Source organism: Lissotriton vulgaris, chromosome 11 (genome assembly GCF_964263255.1).
Source record: "Lissotriton vulgaris chromosome 11, aLisVul1.2, whole genome shotgun sequence".
NCBI classification, from domain to species: domain Eukaryota; kingdom Metazoa; phylum Chordata; class Amphibia; order Caudata; family Salamandridae; genus Lissotriton; species Lissotriton vulgaris.
In genome coordinates, this window is record NC_141699.1 from 119,262,624 (window position 1) to 119,281,252 (window position 18,629).

The window sequence follows — 18,629 nt, forward strand, 5'->3', positions numbered from 1 at the left end:
CCACAGCTGGATATGGCGCATTCCTACCCTATCCATGTGACGCAGGGCAGTTCAGCAAGATGTCTTGCAGAATTGCGCTGCATTAAATAATGATAATTCTTCCCCATAATTCTCAACACCAGCACTTATGGCAGTGTACCACATGGTGGCACTGTTTGTCTAGTTTTGAAGTGAACACATCAGCAGTGTTTTACAGCTATACATTAAAATGAATAATACCAGCACGTCCAAAGCATTCTTGCAGTTTTGGGTGGCCTGAGGCAGTCTAAGTTGTAGCAGTTATAGGCGTGTGATGACTAGTAGTTCTGGAATTTAGCAGCATTGGCAGAGGCAGTGGCTTGCACAAGCTGCAGGGGCTTCTTGAGAAATAGGTTGGGCTTTTGCACGTACTTTTTTTTACATACTTTGCATTGATGCCTACTCCTCACCCACTCCTCACTCCTGCTCGTAGATTGACTCACGCAAATATCTTCATGTGAGTAAATTCAATTACGTGTACAGAATCAACAGTTCCGAATTGGGAAAGTGTTTTTTCGACCAATATATTAAGTTATTCGTACTTGTAAGTTTGTCTTGCATGCTCGAAAAGCTTCGATAATTGGACACAGAGGGGCTTATTGTAAACCCCTGCACTACATTATATGTGTGTCAGGTATAATGTATGCAGGGTGGGCGTTCCGATGCAAGAAAGCCCCGTAAAAGTGATGCAGTGAAATCTACAAGATTTCACTGAGTCACTTTAACGTCCCCGCTGCGTCAACTCCTTATGCCTGCTTGTAGCAGGCGTAAGAAGTGACGCAGCACAGCAAGTATAGGGCACCCCTGAGCAGTGCTGGAGTTGCGTCGCGCTTGCAACACAACTCCAGCACTGCCTCACCATTATGCCGTCAGATGCGTCACGCATATCTCTAACCTTGCGCCACGGTGCCCCGCATAGTAAAGGCCAGCAAAAACAGAGTACCTCTGTCACCATAGATAGGTTTTTACTTATGACTCAATGGTTCTTTTTGTTAACCATTGGCTCCATTTATTTAAGGATTCATTCTTCATCTTTTCATAATCAAAAAAGAGGTTCCCATCACATTACACATTTAAGACATGCACCTCTCTTTTTGTTTTTTGTGATTATATACAGCGGCTACTTTTTGACATAGCTAGTCTAAAACAAAAAACATATACAATGTTTACATACCATACATAGGTATGACCTAAGACCTTAAACATTACTACATGCATAGACAACAGCAATCCTGTTTGTAATGACTTTTACACGAATATCATTCCCGACATGAGTAAGTCCTACTGTTTTACAATTTTAATTGGGACTGTTATCTCTGTTTTGCCCTTAATTAGCTGTACTGAGCAGGTCCTAGAGAGGTCAGAGAGTTGTTTACAAACTTGTATCTAGAGTGGCAATTGATCAGCTCGAGTGCACCTATTATTGGGCAAACTTGTTTTGTTCGGTTGCTCTAAACCTCTCTTTTGAAAGAGCCAACGCGTTTCGACCTTCAATGGATTGGACCAGGAAGAATATTTTGTGCGAAGGTCTTCATCAGGGAAGGGCTTTGGAAGTGTAGTACATTAGGTGCCATATCTGGTTTGCATGACGGAGTACAATATCCCTCCTAAGTTCTTGTGTTTGGGTTGTTCTTGTCAGCTTTATGATTTATTTGTAGTTTGCACTTCTTTGTCTTGGCGATATCTGGTCTGCAGGACCTGTGGGTATATTGCTAAATCACTCCCCTTTTTGTAAAACTGCTATGTAAATGCGGCGCATCCATGGTAGCGCCAGGGGTTTCAACCGTCACGCAAAATAACTGTCGCAGTCCCTGCTGATATGCAGGGTGGCACCAGTTATTGTAAATCTGCCCCTAAGTGATTTGCCCAGAATCACATGATGTTGAGCTGACGCCAGGACCTGAACCTGGTTTCCCAGTGCAAAAGGCAGTTGCTCTAGCCATTACGCCACATCTCCTCCCAATTCGCACACCTTCCATGTACGTATATATGGAGTTAAGAATAGTAAATCTATACTTACCCGTATGCATTAACCTTCTCACTATTTTGCTACAATATTTTGGGAGCACGATGATTCTGTATGTCGATGGATATCCCTCAAAACAGCAGAGCTCCCGCCCTTGAGCAAACCCACAACTGCAGACAAGCGCCAAGTGATTGGAATTTTTGTACTATACAAGAGGTGTGCAACATCAATGCTCAGTGGCTTTCCAACAGATCGATTGGGTCTCTCCCCTGCAGCACCCTCCAGTAGTGCCAGGACGCGCTACGCCCAGCCCTGGCGAGCCAGCTCTTTTTATAAAAGTGACAGCCACTCCCCCAAGAGCAGAGCTTTTTCCAAGTGATGAAGGCCAAGCCTTGGAGCTGTGTACACTGCACACCCACAGGAAGAGAAGGCGGGCCAGGAGAGGAGTGGAGTGGAAAAACACTGCGAACATATCATCTGCTGCTGGAGTGAAGGTCAATGCCAGGGAATAAATAGACAAGCTGTCTGCTGGAGCTGCCCCACACTCCATCACCATGAAGCTGTTCCTGGCTGCTCTCCTCCTGGCAGGTAACACAGACCCCCGGCTCTGCTCCTGGTACAGGGGCCAGATTCCCCAATCTCCTCCTGGCCCAAGGGTCCTCTTCCTGGCCACACTGTCTCTGGGGGGAAGGGGCGACTCTGCTGCTGTCCCCTCCTGTTTGAAATGAAAGGAAATACCAGCATTTGTAGCGCACAGCTACCTCCAGAGAGGTGTCCAGGCGCTGGGGGCCATCGGGAAGATTAAGCGAGCTAATGCCCAGAGTCACATGGTGCTGGGCTAACCTGCCGCTGGTGCCGGGGATTGAACCATGAACCCCATGGTCTGGAGTCAGGCACCCTGGCCGCTGCGCCACACCTCTTCCACTTTAAAGGGACCCTCCATTCCATGGTGTGATGTTTGGGATTATTAAGGGGTGATCTGCAAGGCCCCTATTAGCACCAGCCTTCTGTGGGTGGCTCAGTGACTATGGGTCAACACCGCTCTCATTCATGTGGCAAAATCCAACTTGTAAACTTCTTGAAGGTTGCGTATATCAACTCCACCATTACGAAAAAGCTCTGAACTACAGGGAGGGATAGCCAGGGGCACCCACAGGTCTGGTGACATTTGACTCTGTGACATCAGGGACAACATGGTTCAGACTGAGCACCCATCTTACAACCTCATGCATGCTAGCAGGAGCAGTCCTGGACTGACCATCAAATCCAATGCATCAGATTGCTAGATTACAGTGGTTCCTAGAGGGAGATGCTGAACTAGCATACAGTGTCCTTGATGACATGAAGTTACCTGGTAAACCTGCTGTCCTTTGCAGCTTCCCTCCGACTCCGGTGGCATGGGCTTACCGGACTTTAGAGCTTACAATTATGCGTGTCAGCTACAATAGCTGGCTTACTGGGTGGCGGGCCGCAATCTTCATGAGATTAATGTTTCGAAGGACGACCATGCTAAGGGGAGAGTGCACATCTTGCTCCTACCTGGCTCGGATCTACCAAGAAACGCCCCGCCGCTTCTCAGGCTGGCGATAACATACTGGCGGAAGGCATTAAAGTACACGTCCCCCGAGACAACTTATGCCCCCACGGTCCCACTCTTGGGTATACCACTGGGCTCGGGAACACTCACGACGACCTTGTTAGAGCCCTGGCATGACGCAGGTGTGACACATGTGGGTGACCTGTTTGCGGAGGGGCACCTATTATCTTTCGAAGACTTCAGAACCACACAGGGCGTCCCCAGCGGCTCATTCCTTATGCACGCCGGACTCCGCCATTATGTCACACGCAAATGGTCACCTGAGGGGCGGGAGCCTGTAACGAACCCTCTCGTCACAATGCTCTACCTCATGGGCACAGGCCATCTGACCAGGTGGCTCACAGCTAGCATCAAAACGGGGAGGGCACTTACACTGTCACCACTTCGGGCGGCATGGGAAGCAGATATTGGAAGGCCACTGAGAGACAAAGAGTGGGAGCGCATACTTCAGTTCCCCAAAAAAGTAGCTAGGAACCCCAAATACAAGTTCATTCAACTGATGTTGCTACATAGAGCCTACCTGACTCCGCACCGCCTCCATGTGATGTTCCCTGAATCGAAAAGCAACTGCCCCCGATGCGATGCTGACGACGCATCGCTGGTACATATGCTGTGGCAATGCCCTAAACTGGGGTATTTCTGGACCACTGTCCATGACTCGCTCGAGAAGGCTGGTACTCTATCCCGATCACCTACACTGGAACATACACTCCTAGGGCTGGGGCCATCAACACGCACCAGAACCGTGGCGACGCGCTTCTCAGATCTAGCCCTGTTGCTGGCAAAGCGTGCCATCACGATGAGATGGAAATCATCCAAACCGCCCAGCCCTGACCTATGGCAGGCGGAGGTAGTGCGATGGGGTAAGGCAGAAGGTGAAGCACTACAGCGGGAGGAAAGTAGGGGCCTCCGAAAAACGCCGATCTCACTGGAATGGTTTGACACATTGGGGGCATTTGAGGTTGGAGATGACGAGGATGGAGGGGATGCACATGACTAGCCACTTGTGGTACAATTAGGCCCTGATTCACTTTTCCATGTACGGACACTGCCTACGGTGCACTGCGATGGGGTACGGGTAGCCCCGACCCATCGAACACACTACCCCACCCTACCTGTGTGTTCAATCTGAACTACGTTTTACTGCATCAGGGGTGACCCAATTGTCTATAATTCAGTTATATGCCTGTTGAGAGAGTGTCGGTGGGATTTCTTAGGGGTGGAGGGTGGGACCGGGTACGAGCGGGGTTCGTTTGTTTGTTCTGGTTCAACGACAAAATGGAAAATCGATGTAACTATGTCTATATATGCTCTGGGCAAACGCATGCATGTACCACCAGGATTACTACTGAGCTCGTATATGAAAAAGTATGCATGTTACTGCTCTACATACTATGCTAATAAAAAGATTTTAAAAAAAAAAACCTGCTGTCCTGGAGTTAGAGGCTATTTAGCCAATCAGCAGAGTCTGCTGCTAGGAGTCATCTTAATCACTGGGGAGGCACTCGTTTAATTCATTGTAACAGTCTCATCAGGAGCTCACCCTTTCATCTCATCGGTGCATTAACACCAGAGAGGTGCTCTATGAGGTCAGTCTCTCCAGGGATGTGATCTCTTGGTTCACTGGCAAAGCGTAACCTGGATGGGGTTTGCTTAATTAACCTGTTCAGTCCATCAGGGGCACTCTATTATTGCGTAATCGGGTTATTTCCTGAAAGTCTATGGGCCTCATTTATGAGAAGTGACGCATCGCTGCATGAAAGCATTGATGCGTCACTTCTCAGTGCACCCTCCTTGCGACATGATGGATACGTCATGTTTACTGTATGATGCATCATGTCGCAAGGAGTTACATTCTGACGTATCTGTAGGCGCAAAAGTGACACATTGCTGGAGTGTGTCACAAAATGACGCAACTCCAGCAATGTGTCCTTTTACATGGAGCAAGCCCCATGTGAAAGGGCCTGTGTCAGTCTTTCGCCTGCTGTGAGGCAGGCATAATGTATTTGCACCCTAGAAGTGGCTCAGTGAAATCTCGTAGATTTCACTGCGTCACTTCTATGAGGCTTACTTACGTGAGAACGCCCACCCTGCATACATCATACCTGACGCAGGTATAATGTAGCGCCGGGTTTACAAAGTAGTGAACAACACAAAGTACCCAAACCACAGTGACTCAATACAGTGACTGCGGGGATGTGCACTCCTGTGGTGTAAAATCGTGTTTCTGTCAGTGTCTTTCCTGAACAATGATGAAACCAACCGACAGTCCACACACCTCATTTCAATATCCAAAAAAGTCATTCGGCTAGGGCTATTTTCTATCGAGAATTTTATATCTCTGTGCGCACACCGTCATTATAGCTACTTCATGGTAATAAGGAGGCCACACATTAGACTAAGCAAAACATTGCTTTTGTATCCTACAGATACAAGACACATACAGCCCTGATGACAGACCAGTGACTCCAGTCTGGTCTAGAAACGCGTCGGCAGTGTTGTTTGGGAGATACAAAGTATCATTGTTGTACAAAAGCTAGGACCGGCTGGTCCAGCATTAAAATATATATAAGTCATTTAATTACTTATATTCTATCCTCCCAACCCCTAGTTTCTCTCATTCACTGTTTGCAAGTTTTTTGTTGTTTGTGATAAAAATGTTTGTATTATTTTTTCAATAATTGTTTTATTTAATGTCTGATGTGAGAATACTTTCTAATGTGTGACATAATGGTTTCTAAATGTGTAAATAGTCTTTGCCTTTAATGTTTGTTAAAGTTTGTTTAGCCTTGTAAATATTTGCAATCAATGTCTTTTTCTGTCAGCAATTCTTTGAAAATATAAAAAATACAAAATGATTGACACAAAATAATGGTGTCTAGGGAAGCGACAATAAATTGGTTTCTTACCCTGTATCAAAAAAACGTATTGAGTCACTGTGGTTTGGGTACTTTGTGTTGTTCACTATTGATATTAGGTCTAGCCCTCACCACATAAAGGACCTAACCCCTTTTGTTCCCAAGGGGTTTACAAAGTGGCACATCTGCTTAGATCCATCACTTTGTAAATAGGGGGCAACAGGAGGCATGTTTTACGCCACCGATGTGTCACAAAAAGTGACGCAACAAAAGCACAAAACTGTTGCAAGGCCTCATAAATAAGGCCCTAACAGCCTGATTCATGATCGGGCCGTTTTGCGAGGCTCAAATAGCGAATCATAAGGAATCGCTATTTGAGACTCGCAAAACGGTAATCATGTAGGAATCGCAATATTAATTGCGATTCCCACTGATTCCTTATTTGCGATTAGCTAATTGCTAATCGCAAATAAGGAATAACTCCCCATGCATTCCTATGGGCCAAAAGGCCCATAGGAATGCATGGGGAGTATTCCTTATTTGCGATTAGCAATTTGCTACTCGCAAATAAGATAGCGATTTAAAGGGTGCCAGGGGTGTCCAAAGGACACCCTGTAGCACCCCTTAAATGCAAATTGAAACAGGTGTTGCGCACACACATGTCCAAAGGACATGTGTGTGTGCAACATGCAACTTAGAAAAATGCTTTTAAAAGCATTTTTCTAAGTTTTTGCTATTTACCGAGAGGTCTGACCTCTCTGTAAATAGCGGCCCAAAATTGCATTTTCGCAATTTTCAAATGCTTCATGAATTGCATTTAAGGAATCTCAAATAGAGATTCCTTAAATGTAATTCCTCGCAATTTAGCGATTTAGCAATTACCGATTTTTGCATTTGGGATGCTGAATCCCAAATGCAAAAATCGCACTCGCAAAGGGCCGGATTCTCAGAATCCGGCCCTTTGCGAGCCGATTTAGCCTTCATGAATAAGGCTGTAAGTCTCAAGCCAGTAGGGTTGGGGAGAGTTTGTCATACGTCAGACGCTATTTCACATGCAAATGACTCCCATAGCTCTGATGGCCATGCACAGGAACTGCCTCTTGAGAAAGCCCTCAAGTTCTCTATATGAGGCCAGTGCACCTCTGCCAGGGCAGGGCATGCTGCAATCACAAGCCTTACCTTTCTTCTTGTTTCAGTGTAATTCTTCCAGCATCCCTTTCTTCGTTCAATACTATGAGGTGTTCATGCTATAACCACAGGCCTCCATGCTCCCATTACCCATACTGCACTTTGAGGGTGGCCTCCATCTTCTGTTTCCTCAAGCTGCACCCTGAGACTTCCGTCTGCCATTTTCTCTAGCTGCACTTTTTAGCCCATGTGCTCAATTTCGTCAAGCCGCACTGTATTATGTCCAACATCCCTTAGATCTTGGTGCGTTATGAGGCCTCTATCCTCATTTCCCTCTTGCTGCCCCCCCCCCCCCCGGGTCTCCATCGTCCCTTTCCTCATGCCGCACTCCAAAGTCCTTCCTCATACTGCATTAGGCCACCATTTTCTTTTCTTTCCTTCTACTGGTGATTACAGCACAATACCTGACATGGACCCTGTTCTTCCTCTACAGTGGCCGCTGCTGAATATGGCGCCCCAGACATGAAGGCGCTATGGAATTTCAGGTCCATGATAAAGTGCGCCATTCCCTCCAGCGACCCTCTACTGGACTACAACGACTACGGCTGTTACTGCGGCCTGGGAGGGGAAGGGACTCCACTTGATGCGCTAGACAGGTGAGTACCATCATTATCTTGCATCGTGCCTGCTGAGATAGCTCAGTGAGTTAAATGTTTGTTGCTGATCCTGAATCTGAACAGCTACAACGCTCTAAAATGTCCCAGGTCCATGCATGAGAAACTCATCTATTCCAGGTTTGTATTTGCATTTGGGGTTATACAATAGAATCCGCAAGACTACAAACCTGAGATTGCAAGCAAAAATCCTGGCCTGGATAAGCTGCTCATGGCGATGGGAAACTTGAGAGATGTGCAGGTAGCAGGTTTGGTTGACCAAGTCCGACTTTCATCCTTCTGAGTTTGATTAAATAAGTGCCCTTGAGTTATGTGATAAAACTGCTATTTGCTGGTCTCAGAAATATTTAGCACATGCCCTGCCTGCGTAATCTCTATTGGGGCATATTATTAAGGACGGCGTTAAAGTTATCGCCGGTTTAGCAGCAGAAAACTGCCGCTAAAGCGGCAATAATGGGCTTGATAATATACCATAGAGAATTCCAATAGAAGCCCATGTTCACACCAGAACATGGACTTCTATTGGAATTCTCAAGGGCATATTATCAAGCCCATTATCGCCGCTTTAGCGGCAGTTTTCTGTTGCTAAACCGGCGATAATTTTTAACGCCGTCCTTGATAATATGCCCCTATAGTTCTATCCTCTGTTTTGTACCAAATATTTCCACAAGTGCTGTCAGCAAGCGTGTGCATGCAGTTTTTGTGCCACGTCTTGCTGAGGGGCATATTGCCATTTGCACTGCACATTGTAAACAGACAACGCAGCAGATGCAGGTGAGAAAGTGGCGGTTGGTAGGGTGAGGGCAGGGGCTCAGGGGACACCCCCGTGGAAAAAAATGTAACACCCTACGTCAAAGTGAAAGGGCAGGAATGCACTGTATTTATGCAATACAGGGGCGTATTTACAAGCCCCTTACGCCACCGGTACGTCACTTTTTCCCACATGAAAAGTGACACACCAGTGGCTGCTATGCAGCGCACCTAGAGAGAGGAAAAAACGAGCAGAAATAAAGCTATTTCTCCTCTTTACACCAACCCTGGGGAGGCAAAGATTATGATGCATTCCCAGGTTTACAAGCCTTATGCGAATCCGGGAATGTGTCTAAAACCCATGGGTGTTGCGTGGGGACACCCATGCACCAGCCATGGAACACCTCACTTGTGCACAGTAAGGCGACGCAGCGACTTGGAACTAGCTCTCTAACAGGATTAGCACCCATCTCCTAGCTCACTTAGGGGCATATTAGCAAGAACTTTGTTAAAATTATCTCTGTTTTAGCAGCAGGAAATTACCGCTAAAATGTCGATAATGGGATTGCTAATATGCGTTATAGAATTCCAATAGAAGCCCAGGTTAGATGTGCAGGGTCCACCTCAGTGCTCAATTTGAGAAGGTGGTTTCCGATTCTCGGCCCAACACTTAATTGTCAACACCGGCACTTAAGACAGCCTGCCACATGATAGCGCTGTTTGTCTGCGTTCCAGATGACATATCATCCCAGAATGTTGCAGTTTTGGATGACAAATTTTGCACGAAAAAAATCTGTTTCCCAAAACCTCAAAATGTACTGTATTTTTTAGATTGGTAAAAATGTGTCCGCCACAAAAATACTGCAAGGCATGTGCTCGATCACTGCTGGAGACTATGGGGCATATTACCAACAACTAGCGATAATTGTCGCTATGTTGGCTTAGCGGCAATATTTTTATCGCCGAGCTGCGGTGATTTTTATCGTTTAGGAACCTTGCTATTATCAAGGTTTATCTCCTAAGCGATAAAAATCGGCCGAAATGCATGAATATCGCTGAAAAGTCCGCGATATTCATGCATTACCGAGCTAATGCTCTTAGCCATGTTATCCACCTTCCATTGGATAACATGGCTAAGAACTGCTCAGGGGCAGGTGTTAGCTTTAAGCGCGAATATCTCCAAAAGTTGGTAATAGGAGATAGCGATGTTAGCGAATGTTTCTAGTCGCTAACATCTTGGCACGCCCACTTTGCATGTCATTAGTGATAAATATCACTGACATGCAAAGCGGGGCCCAAGATGGTCGCTATCTCCTACTAGCTGTCGCTAACTGGTGTTAGCGACAGCTAGGTAATAGGGATATAATTTTATCTCCGCTTTCTTGGCTTTTAAAGCCAAAAAAGCGGAGATAAACCCCCTTGATAATATGCCCCTATGTTATGGCCCAGTCTTTACCCTTGCAGAGTCTCCAGGAGTCTAGCACCTCAAATTGGTGGATGTCTGATGCCGAAGAGAGCAGATTACAAAATGAAACCTGCTCTTTCTGTCTTCAGACAACCTGCGTTCCTTGCTGTGTGAAGGGCAGCAGGGGCTCGGGTGCGGTTGAGGAGGTTGGGGGCATATAAACAAAATGCAAAAAAATAGGGGAGACAGGGGTGGGGTTTTGGGGTTAACAAGAGACAGCAAGGGCCGAGGGAGAGAAGTGCAGTGTAGGATGGGGGCCAGTAGTACCTTTTAACAGCATGCAGAGTCCACAGGGGGCACACTGAACCGGGTGAGGCCGGCTGCAGGCTAGTTACACAATAGGGGTCTCTTTGCATTTGAGAGGCAGGTGACAGAGGATGTTAAAACCTCTGCTGCCTATTAGCCTGTTGCTCACCCCCTTTGCTGGCTCAGCGAGTGCAGAGCCAGTAAAGAGAGGATCAAGCCCATGATTTTTCTTGGAATAACACACATTTTGGGGGCACTTTTGTAAAAATCATGAGATCAAAAAAAGAAGTGCAGATTTCATGATATTTTGCAAATAGCAAAATTGTGGTATCCTAGGGGGTTGATTAAAAGTGGCTAACACCTGCTGCCTAAGCCATTCTTATAGCTCTGGGGGCCTGAAATAGTCTGAATTGCCACAGTTGTAGTACTGTGATGATTAGCAGTTGTCATTTGTAGCGTTTGCAGGCGGCAATTGGTTGTACAAGCTACAGTGGCCTCCTGATGAGGATCGTGGCACTTATTTTTTTTTTTACAAATTAAGCCCAGGCCCACACAACCTCTCAGGCTTAGAGCTAGTTCATTTGTAATCAGTGTTGGACGGCATACGTTAGTTATGTTGGAGGCGGACAAAGTATTCTTTTATTTTCACATTTTTATTTAATTTTAACATCTTACAGATCGCTTACCCCAACATTCTAGCGACAAATACGGAGCTGTGCAGTGGTTGCTTCTGTATTAAGTTTTGGGGCTCCGCACCTCTGATTTTCATGCCTGTAAAATGTTTTCCTCACTTTTACAGTGAATAAGAGCCCGGTTGCCTCACCTCTCATCTGATCATGATCATCAGGGCTTATGCGATTGTTCAGCTGAAGCATTTTCCACATAATTATAGACTTGCTGCATTTGCCACATAGTCCATCATCTGCAACATAATTTGTATATTTTAACCCAAAAAAAAGTTTTTTCCTCAATCAAACAGTTCAAACGTTACTAAAAACACAGCGACAAGTGTGGTGGCACACTGGAATGCCCTTTGCAAAGCTTGACCGATCACCTTTCTGTTGCACATTGTTATATTTGGATGTTGAACTGATACTTATGAGGTGCAACCAATGCCCAGTGTTACAAGTATAAAATGGCAAAATAACGAACTAATACTATCCTAAAATGTGCTGCATCATGCCACATAATTTGCACTTTCTGGCCAGATAATTTACTCAACCCTGCTGCATAGCAGGCCCTCCACTGCCGCATAATTCCAGTGACCCTGATTATCAGGCAGCCTAGCAATGGTGAGATAACCATTGTAATGTACGGGAATCACCCCCTTAGGGCTTACCGACGTACAAAGCCCTTGATTGTCATGTAAAATATGCTGCAGGAGTGACGCCATCACGCTGATAAAATTCTGTGCCACAGGGCGTCGTACGTTGAAGCCCAGCGAACGTCATGAAGTCATGCTCCACGTCACTCGTTCATTGAGAGGCATCCGTTACGCAGCTGTCCCTCTTCAATTTTTCATAGCTGACATGCTGTATACATTGGCTGTCTTGTGGTGCAGCTGATCATTCGTGGCACTCAGAAACCGCCACTAAATTCCAGCACAGCAGGTACTTTATTTACAGGTTCACTAATGGGCATATTAGCAAGGGCAATATCGCCGCTTTAGCTGTACTTTTTCCCGCTAAAGCGGCGATATTTTTATCGCCCTATTAGCAAGCTGTCGCTAACAGCAGTTAGCGACAGCTGCTTTGCATGTCAGCGATATTTATCGCTAATGACATGCAAAGTGGGCGTACCTAAACTGTTAGCGACTGAAAACAGTCGCTAACACAGCTATCGCCTATTAGCAAGGCAGGCGAAGCGATAAAAAAAATCGCTATAAACTAACACCTGCTAAAAAGTTGACTTACCTGTATAGTCAATGGGGGTGGATTATCAGATTAAGCCCCCATTGGAAAGCCTCCATTAATGCGAGAATTTAATTTTAATTTGCGTGTTTATATAGCGCTAGAATCACTCCCGGGGGAGTATCTCCGCGCTTCGACCGCTGCGAAACCCTTCCTGGCTTCCCTGAGAGATGGTCCCTTAATGGGTATCTCCAGGGTGAGACCAGGCATCCCCGGCGGTCTGGTGGGGCCGTTAGTGAAGATGAGGCAAGCTAATGCCCAGAGTTGCCGAGTGTGATCGCTGATCAGAGTGGGCACCGAGGCGAGAGAATTATCGAGTCCGCTGACCCTGGTCCAGAAACCTGCTGCGCCGGGAATCGAACCCTGGTCCCAGGCCATCCTCTGCTCTCGGGTCTGCCGCCTCTAACCAGTGAGCCACACTACCTCACGGTGGATTTCCAGCGATATTCTCGCATTTCGCCGCTATCGCTGGATATTTTAGCACAATGGAGAAAAACGTTGCTAATAGCATGTTTTCTCTGCTAAAATATCCAGCGATAGCCAGCGATAAAAATAAGTTGCTAACCACGTTTAGCGATAAATATCGCTATTTTTTGCTAATAGGCCCCTAAAATCAGTGATGCAGTTGTGAAGTACTGTCATCAGATAGCGCCTCCTTCTGGACGGCTGCAACAGTTTTTTTTATTGTATCAAAATACAATTAAATGAATACATGTTTGTCATTAACTCTCCAGGAAGTGCAGTGTTTCCATTGTACTTAAAAGCATAGGTAGCAAACACGTGCGTCAGCAGTGTGCTGTGCATTGTTGCTAATTTCCTATATGGGCTGGGAATAGACGACACAGAATCCCTCGCAAGAGTTGCGGTCACGTGTTTCAATTGCTCGCCGGTGCATTTTTCAACGCGGCTCTTTCTACCCTGCCATTTTCAAATAGTTCCAGCAACCGCCGCGCCAGGTCAAAGGTCACTTTTGGAACAAGGGCTTGAAATTTAGTGAGGTTGGGGGGTGCCCCCCTGGCTGGTAGGTTTTGGAATGCTTTGCGGGTAGAAGAGAACCGGGGGCGAAGATGAGAACAAAGACAAAGAAAGATGGAAACTTCATAGCGAAAACGTCCCGAAATTACCAACCATCTAGTGCATTTATACTCTCCATTTGATCTCTGAAACAAAATCAAAATTTCTTATTTTTTCACCAAAGTATTCAGTCTCCTTAGAGACTGTCAAAAATTGCAATGGCGACTATATTTCAAATCGCCACAGCGGGGTATTGGGTAAAGTTTTCAATAAGCAATAATCGCGCCTCGGTTAAACCTCATTGGCTACGATACTGCCACTGCGCAAAGCTAAGGAAATATTTGTGAATTACAACCCGCCTCGCCATAATACCTTATGTTAACGAGAGCAAGGAAACTATGTATCAATTTGGAGGATTAGTATCACACTGTTGACTTATGGCAGTCGAAATATTTAATGTAGTAGCCTTATATCTGCAAATTCAGTCAGCTCGCGGGTGCCAAGCGTGTCCCTGAGACGCGCAAAGCACTCTGGGAAATTGCATGGTAAGTAGCTTGTTAGACCGAGCACTACACTCGTTCCGGTGTTTGATGTTGGGACTTGGTGCAGCCGGTGCTTTGTAGAAATGTAAGCAGTAGGATCGTTACAGGCTCGCGGTCTGTAACTATATACCAAAGGAGGCGTGGAAATAATTTAGCAAAATAAAATTAATACTGCATCTTTTTTAATAAAGCCCTTACTGCAGGTCTGCTTTTTTCACGGAGCAACACCGTTGAACTTGCAGAATTTTAGTCTAAGATTTCCAAGTCTAAGATTTCAGGTACAATTTTGGCTTAAATATTTTACAATCATTACACACCCAGATCTAAAATTCAAGGGATTCATTATAGTAAAACGGCATATTAGTAAGCACCCAAGAAAAATAACTGGTTTCAGACCTGTAATTCGTGCTCGGGTCAGATACGTTAAATCCGGGATCTCCAATCAGTCGATCACGAGCTACTGTCAGCTCCCTGTCGCCGTAAGTGCTTGCTTGCTGTCCGACACATCTATTTAGCCCTGAATTCCGCCGAGCCGAGGAGGGGTGAAGTGGGTGAAGTCATTGCCAAAATCAAGCACAAGCAGCATTAGACTGCCCCCCGGAAACCACCCAGCCTGCCTTCACCAGCTCTGCTCAGAACTTCCATCCTATAGGTGGCAGATTGTGCACAAGCACAGGCAGAGAGCAAGAATGTGCCCATACACGGGTAAATATGGTACATTTCTGCTTGCTCCCTTTCACGCAGAGCAGTGCAGCAAGTTATCTTGCTGCCTTGTGTGAAAGATTGATGGATCTGGCCCTTATCTGCTTTCCACCCCTGCTTTCCACCCCGCCCAAGGATCTTCATATAATGCAGACGTTTATCTATGATTGACCAGACTGTCTCATGGGAAATCTCTCAATTATGACTTACTTCAAAATAAGAGCCATCGCCTAAACGGTATAATTTTAATGGAAAGTACTGTTATAATTTGTTGTTCTTTATTCCCTTTCTTTCCAGTGCCTCACCCTTCACTTTCTCTCCCTGTCCCTCATACTTTCAGGTTTTTCGAGGCTTTTCTCTGTTTCAAATGTTTGTCGCTCCCTGCTTTGAGCAGGCATATCTCTGCTGATGGAGGGTAAGAAATGATAGCTGGGCCAGCTCTAAGGCGCGTGAGCGGTGGCGTTTAGTTGGTGATGTGCACTCTTACTCTAAATAAAGACTGTACTTACCTCAAGAATCCTCGCCTTATCTGTGACGAAGAGTGAAGGACTTAGGGGCATATTACCAACGACCCATCTCCCTGGAGCTTTCAAAATGCCTCAAAAACCCCCCACCTTCACCAGAGACAGAGCGTGGGCCAGACTCTCGGTTGAGGATTGGTCCACAGCCCTGGACGCTTCGACCCCCAGTCTTTCTGAGGACCCCTCCACCGCCGACTCCCAAGTCAGAGACTGGATATCTTCCACTCTCGATAATATTATCCCTATAAAAAATCGGGAGATCAAAAACAGGATAAAAGGCCAGGCCCCCTGGTATACTCCTGACCTCAGGGACCTACGCAAAGAGTGCAAAAAGGCCGAGAGGCAGTGGAGAAAGGACTGGCTCCACAGTAACAAAGACCTCTACAATAGTGCAGTTAGACGCTACAAATCAGCTCTCAAACTTGCTAAGGCAGGATTCTATGACAACAGAATACAAAACGCCACCAATTCCACAAAAGAAGCGTACCTGATTGTCAAAGAACTCCTCAACATTCCATCAGCACCCACCGTCTCCCATGCCCCCTCAGACAGAAGCAATGACTTTGCCTCCTTCTTCGACTCTAAAATCTCGCGAATACTGGACTCTCTCCCCAGCATCACCCCCCACAACTTCACTGACACTGAGGTCTGTATTAACAGCCCGCGGCTGTCCTCCTTTAGAGCTACCTCCCTCATTGAGGTCTCCGCCACGTTAGCCAAAATGAAAAGCGGCTCTCCTCTTGACCCAGCCCCGGCCAGAATATTAAAAGCTGCCGCCCCCAGCATAGCCTCTACCATCAGGGATCTCATTAACATCTCCTTGCGCCAAGGCACAGTGCCGCCCAACTGGAAAAATGCGGTTGTCAAAGCCCTGCTAAAAAAACCCCATCTGAATCCTGACGATATGTCTAACTATAGACCCATATCACTCCTTCCCTGCATCAGCAAGATGGCGGAGAAACTAGTTAATTCCCAACTCTCCCAATTCCTTGAGACCAACAAAATCCTGCGCCCATCTCAAACTGGCTTTAGGCCCGGCCAGGGCACGGACACAGCCCTCCTCTCCGTCATTGAGGAATCAAGGCGCATTCTGGATTCAGGAGGATCAGTGGCAGTGATCCTCCTGGACCTCAGTGCCGCCTTTGACACGGTGGATCACCGTGTCCTTCTACATCGCCTGGCCAGGGCAGGAATTGTGGGCTCAGCACACGCCTGGATTAACTCCTTCCTATCAGGCCGTTCATTTCAGGTGTGGGACGGCAACTCTCGCTCAGACCCCCTTCCACTCACATGTGGAGTCCCGCAGGGGTCCTCGCTTAGTCCCACCCTGTTTAATGTTTACATGGCCCCCCTGGAAGACGTCGTGACCCCCTATGGGATCAAAATTGTCAACTACGCTGACGACACCCAACTTGTCGTCTCCCTCTCCCAGCTGGACAAACACCCAGACAGCCTGCGGAACTGCCTCCAAGACATCTACTCCTGGATGTGCGAATCTTCCCTAAAATTGAACGGTTCTAAAACCGAAATTATGCTCCTGGGCAACAAATGGTCAACAATTCCCGCTTCGGTGTGGCCAGACACCTTTGGTGAGATACCCACTCCAAAGTCAGAAGTCAAAACGCTAGGCGTCTGGCTGGAACCAAGCCTCACCATGAAGACCCAGGCAACCAAGACCGCTGGATCATGCTTTGGCCTCCTGCGGTCAACCCGCAAAATTCTCCCTCTCCTGCCTCCGCTATCCAGGAAACTGCTGGTTCAAGGGCTCATCCTAGCCAGACTCGACTATAGCAACGCCGTCTACCTCGGTGCACCGGAGTTTACCTTAGCCAAACTCCAACGGGCACAAAACGCCGCGGCAAGGATCATAATGGACCTCCCCCCCAGAGCCTCTGCCAAACCAGCCCTCAAGGCCCTGCACTGGCTCCCTGTCCGCCAACGAGTTGAGTTTAAGGCAATGTGCACCAGTCACAAACTCATTAATGGTGCCGGCCCGGCCGCTCTGAAAGACCTTGTCGCCCCCTACAAAGCCCCTAGGGCACTGCGCTCGGACGACGAGCATTTGGCCATCGTCCCTAAATTTAAGAAGGCTCGGACCGGTGGCCGTCGCTTTTCGGTCAAAGCCTCCTCAGGCTGGAACGCACTGCCTCGCCACTTGCGTCTGGAACCCTGCCACGCCCTCTTCCGGAAAAAACTAAAAACTTTCTTATTCCCCAAATAGTCCTCCGGTCCCCCCTCCTCTTTGGATATCTCAGCTCTATAGCGCGGGGATGCCTCCGGGTCACCAGGCGCTTTATAAATTTATAAATAAATAAATAAATAAATAAAGATTAGCGATATTTATCACTAACGATGCTTAGCAACACATTTTTTAACTCTAAGCATCGCCTGAAATTATCGCAGAGATAACTTGCTATTAGCAAGGTTTATCTCAGAAGTGATAAAAATCCTCACGCTAACTGCCAAATGAAAGATTATCGCTGGAAAACCAACGATAATCTCCCGAAGTTTGGCGTTAGGTTGATGATAGGGGCTCACAAACTTAGCCATGATATCCACCTTCCATAGGATATCATGGCTAAGTCAGGAAAATACCAGGGGGCATATTATCAAGGGGGTTTATCTCTGCTTTTTTGGCTTTAAAAGCCAAGAAAGCGGAGATAACATTTTCTCCCTATTACCTAGCTGTCGCTAACACCAGTTAGCGACAGCTAGTAGGGGATAGCGACCATCTTGAGCCCCACTTAGCATGTCAGTGATATTTATCACTAATGACATGCAAAGTGGGCGTGCCAAGATGTTAGCGACTGGAAACAGTCGCTAACATCGCTATCTCCTATTACCAACTTTTGGAGATATTCGCGCTAAGCGCGAATATCTCCAAAAGCTAACACCTGCCCTGAGCAGTTCTTAGCCATGTTATCCAATGGGAGGTGGATAACATGGCTAAGAGCATTAGCTCGGTAATGCATGAATATCGCTGACTTTTCAGAGATATTCATGCATTGCGGCCGATTTTTATCGCATTTGCGATAAACCTTGGTAATACCAAGGTTTATCTGCGATAAAAATCGCCGCTGCTCAGCTGTAAATTTTTGTCTCTAACCAAGCAATAGCGATAATTATCGCTATTGCTTGGTAATATGCCCCCAGGTGTAAAAAAAAGCAGTGCTAACCGCGTTTAGCGCTGCTTATTATTATCACTAACAGGGTTAGCGAAATCCTTGATAATAGGAGA

General features: G+C 46.6%; 1 protein-coding gene and 1 non-coding gene across 2 annotated transcripts in view; one reads left to right on the forward strand and one right to left on the reverse strand.

Moving 5' to 3' along the window:
* The first annotated feature begins 2,416 nt into the window (after positions 1-2,416).
* The window catches only part of LOC147679104 (phospholipase A2, minor isoenzyme-like), a 37,859-nt gene continuing 21,646 nt past the window's right edge, over positions 2,417-18,629 (forward strand). Inside the window, exons 1-2 of the mRNA XM_086942867.1 lie at positions 2,417-2,572; positions 8,061-8,223. Coding sequence (XP_086798993.1) covers positions 2,539-2,572; positions 8,061-8,223 — 197 coding nt within the window. The 5' untranslated portion in view covers positions 2,417-2,538. The remainder of the gene's footprint in view (positions 2,573-8,060; positions 8,224-18,629) is intronic.
* LOC147679105 (U4 spliceosomal RNA) lies at positions 13,818-13,957 on the reverse strand. Its single transcript, XR_015301617.1, has one exon. It is a non-coding gene; the product is annotated as a U4 spliceosomal RNA (small nuclear RNA).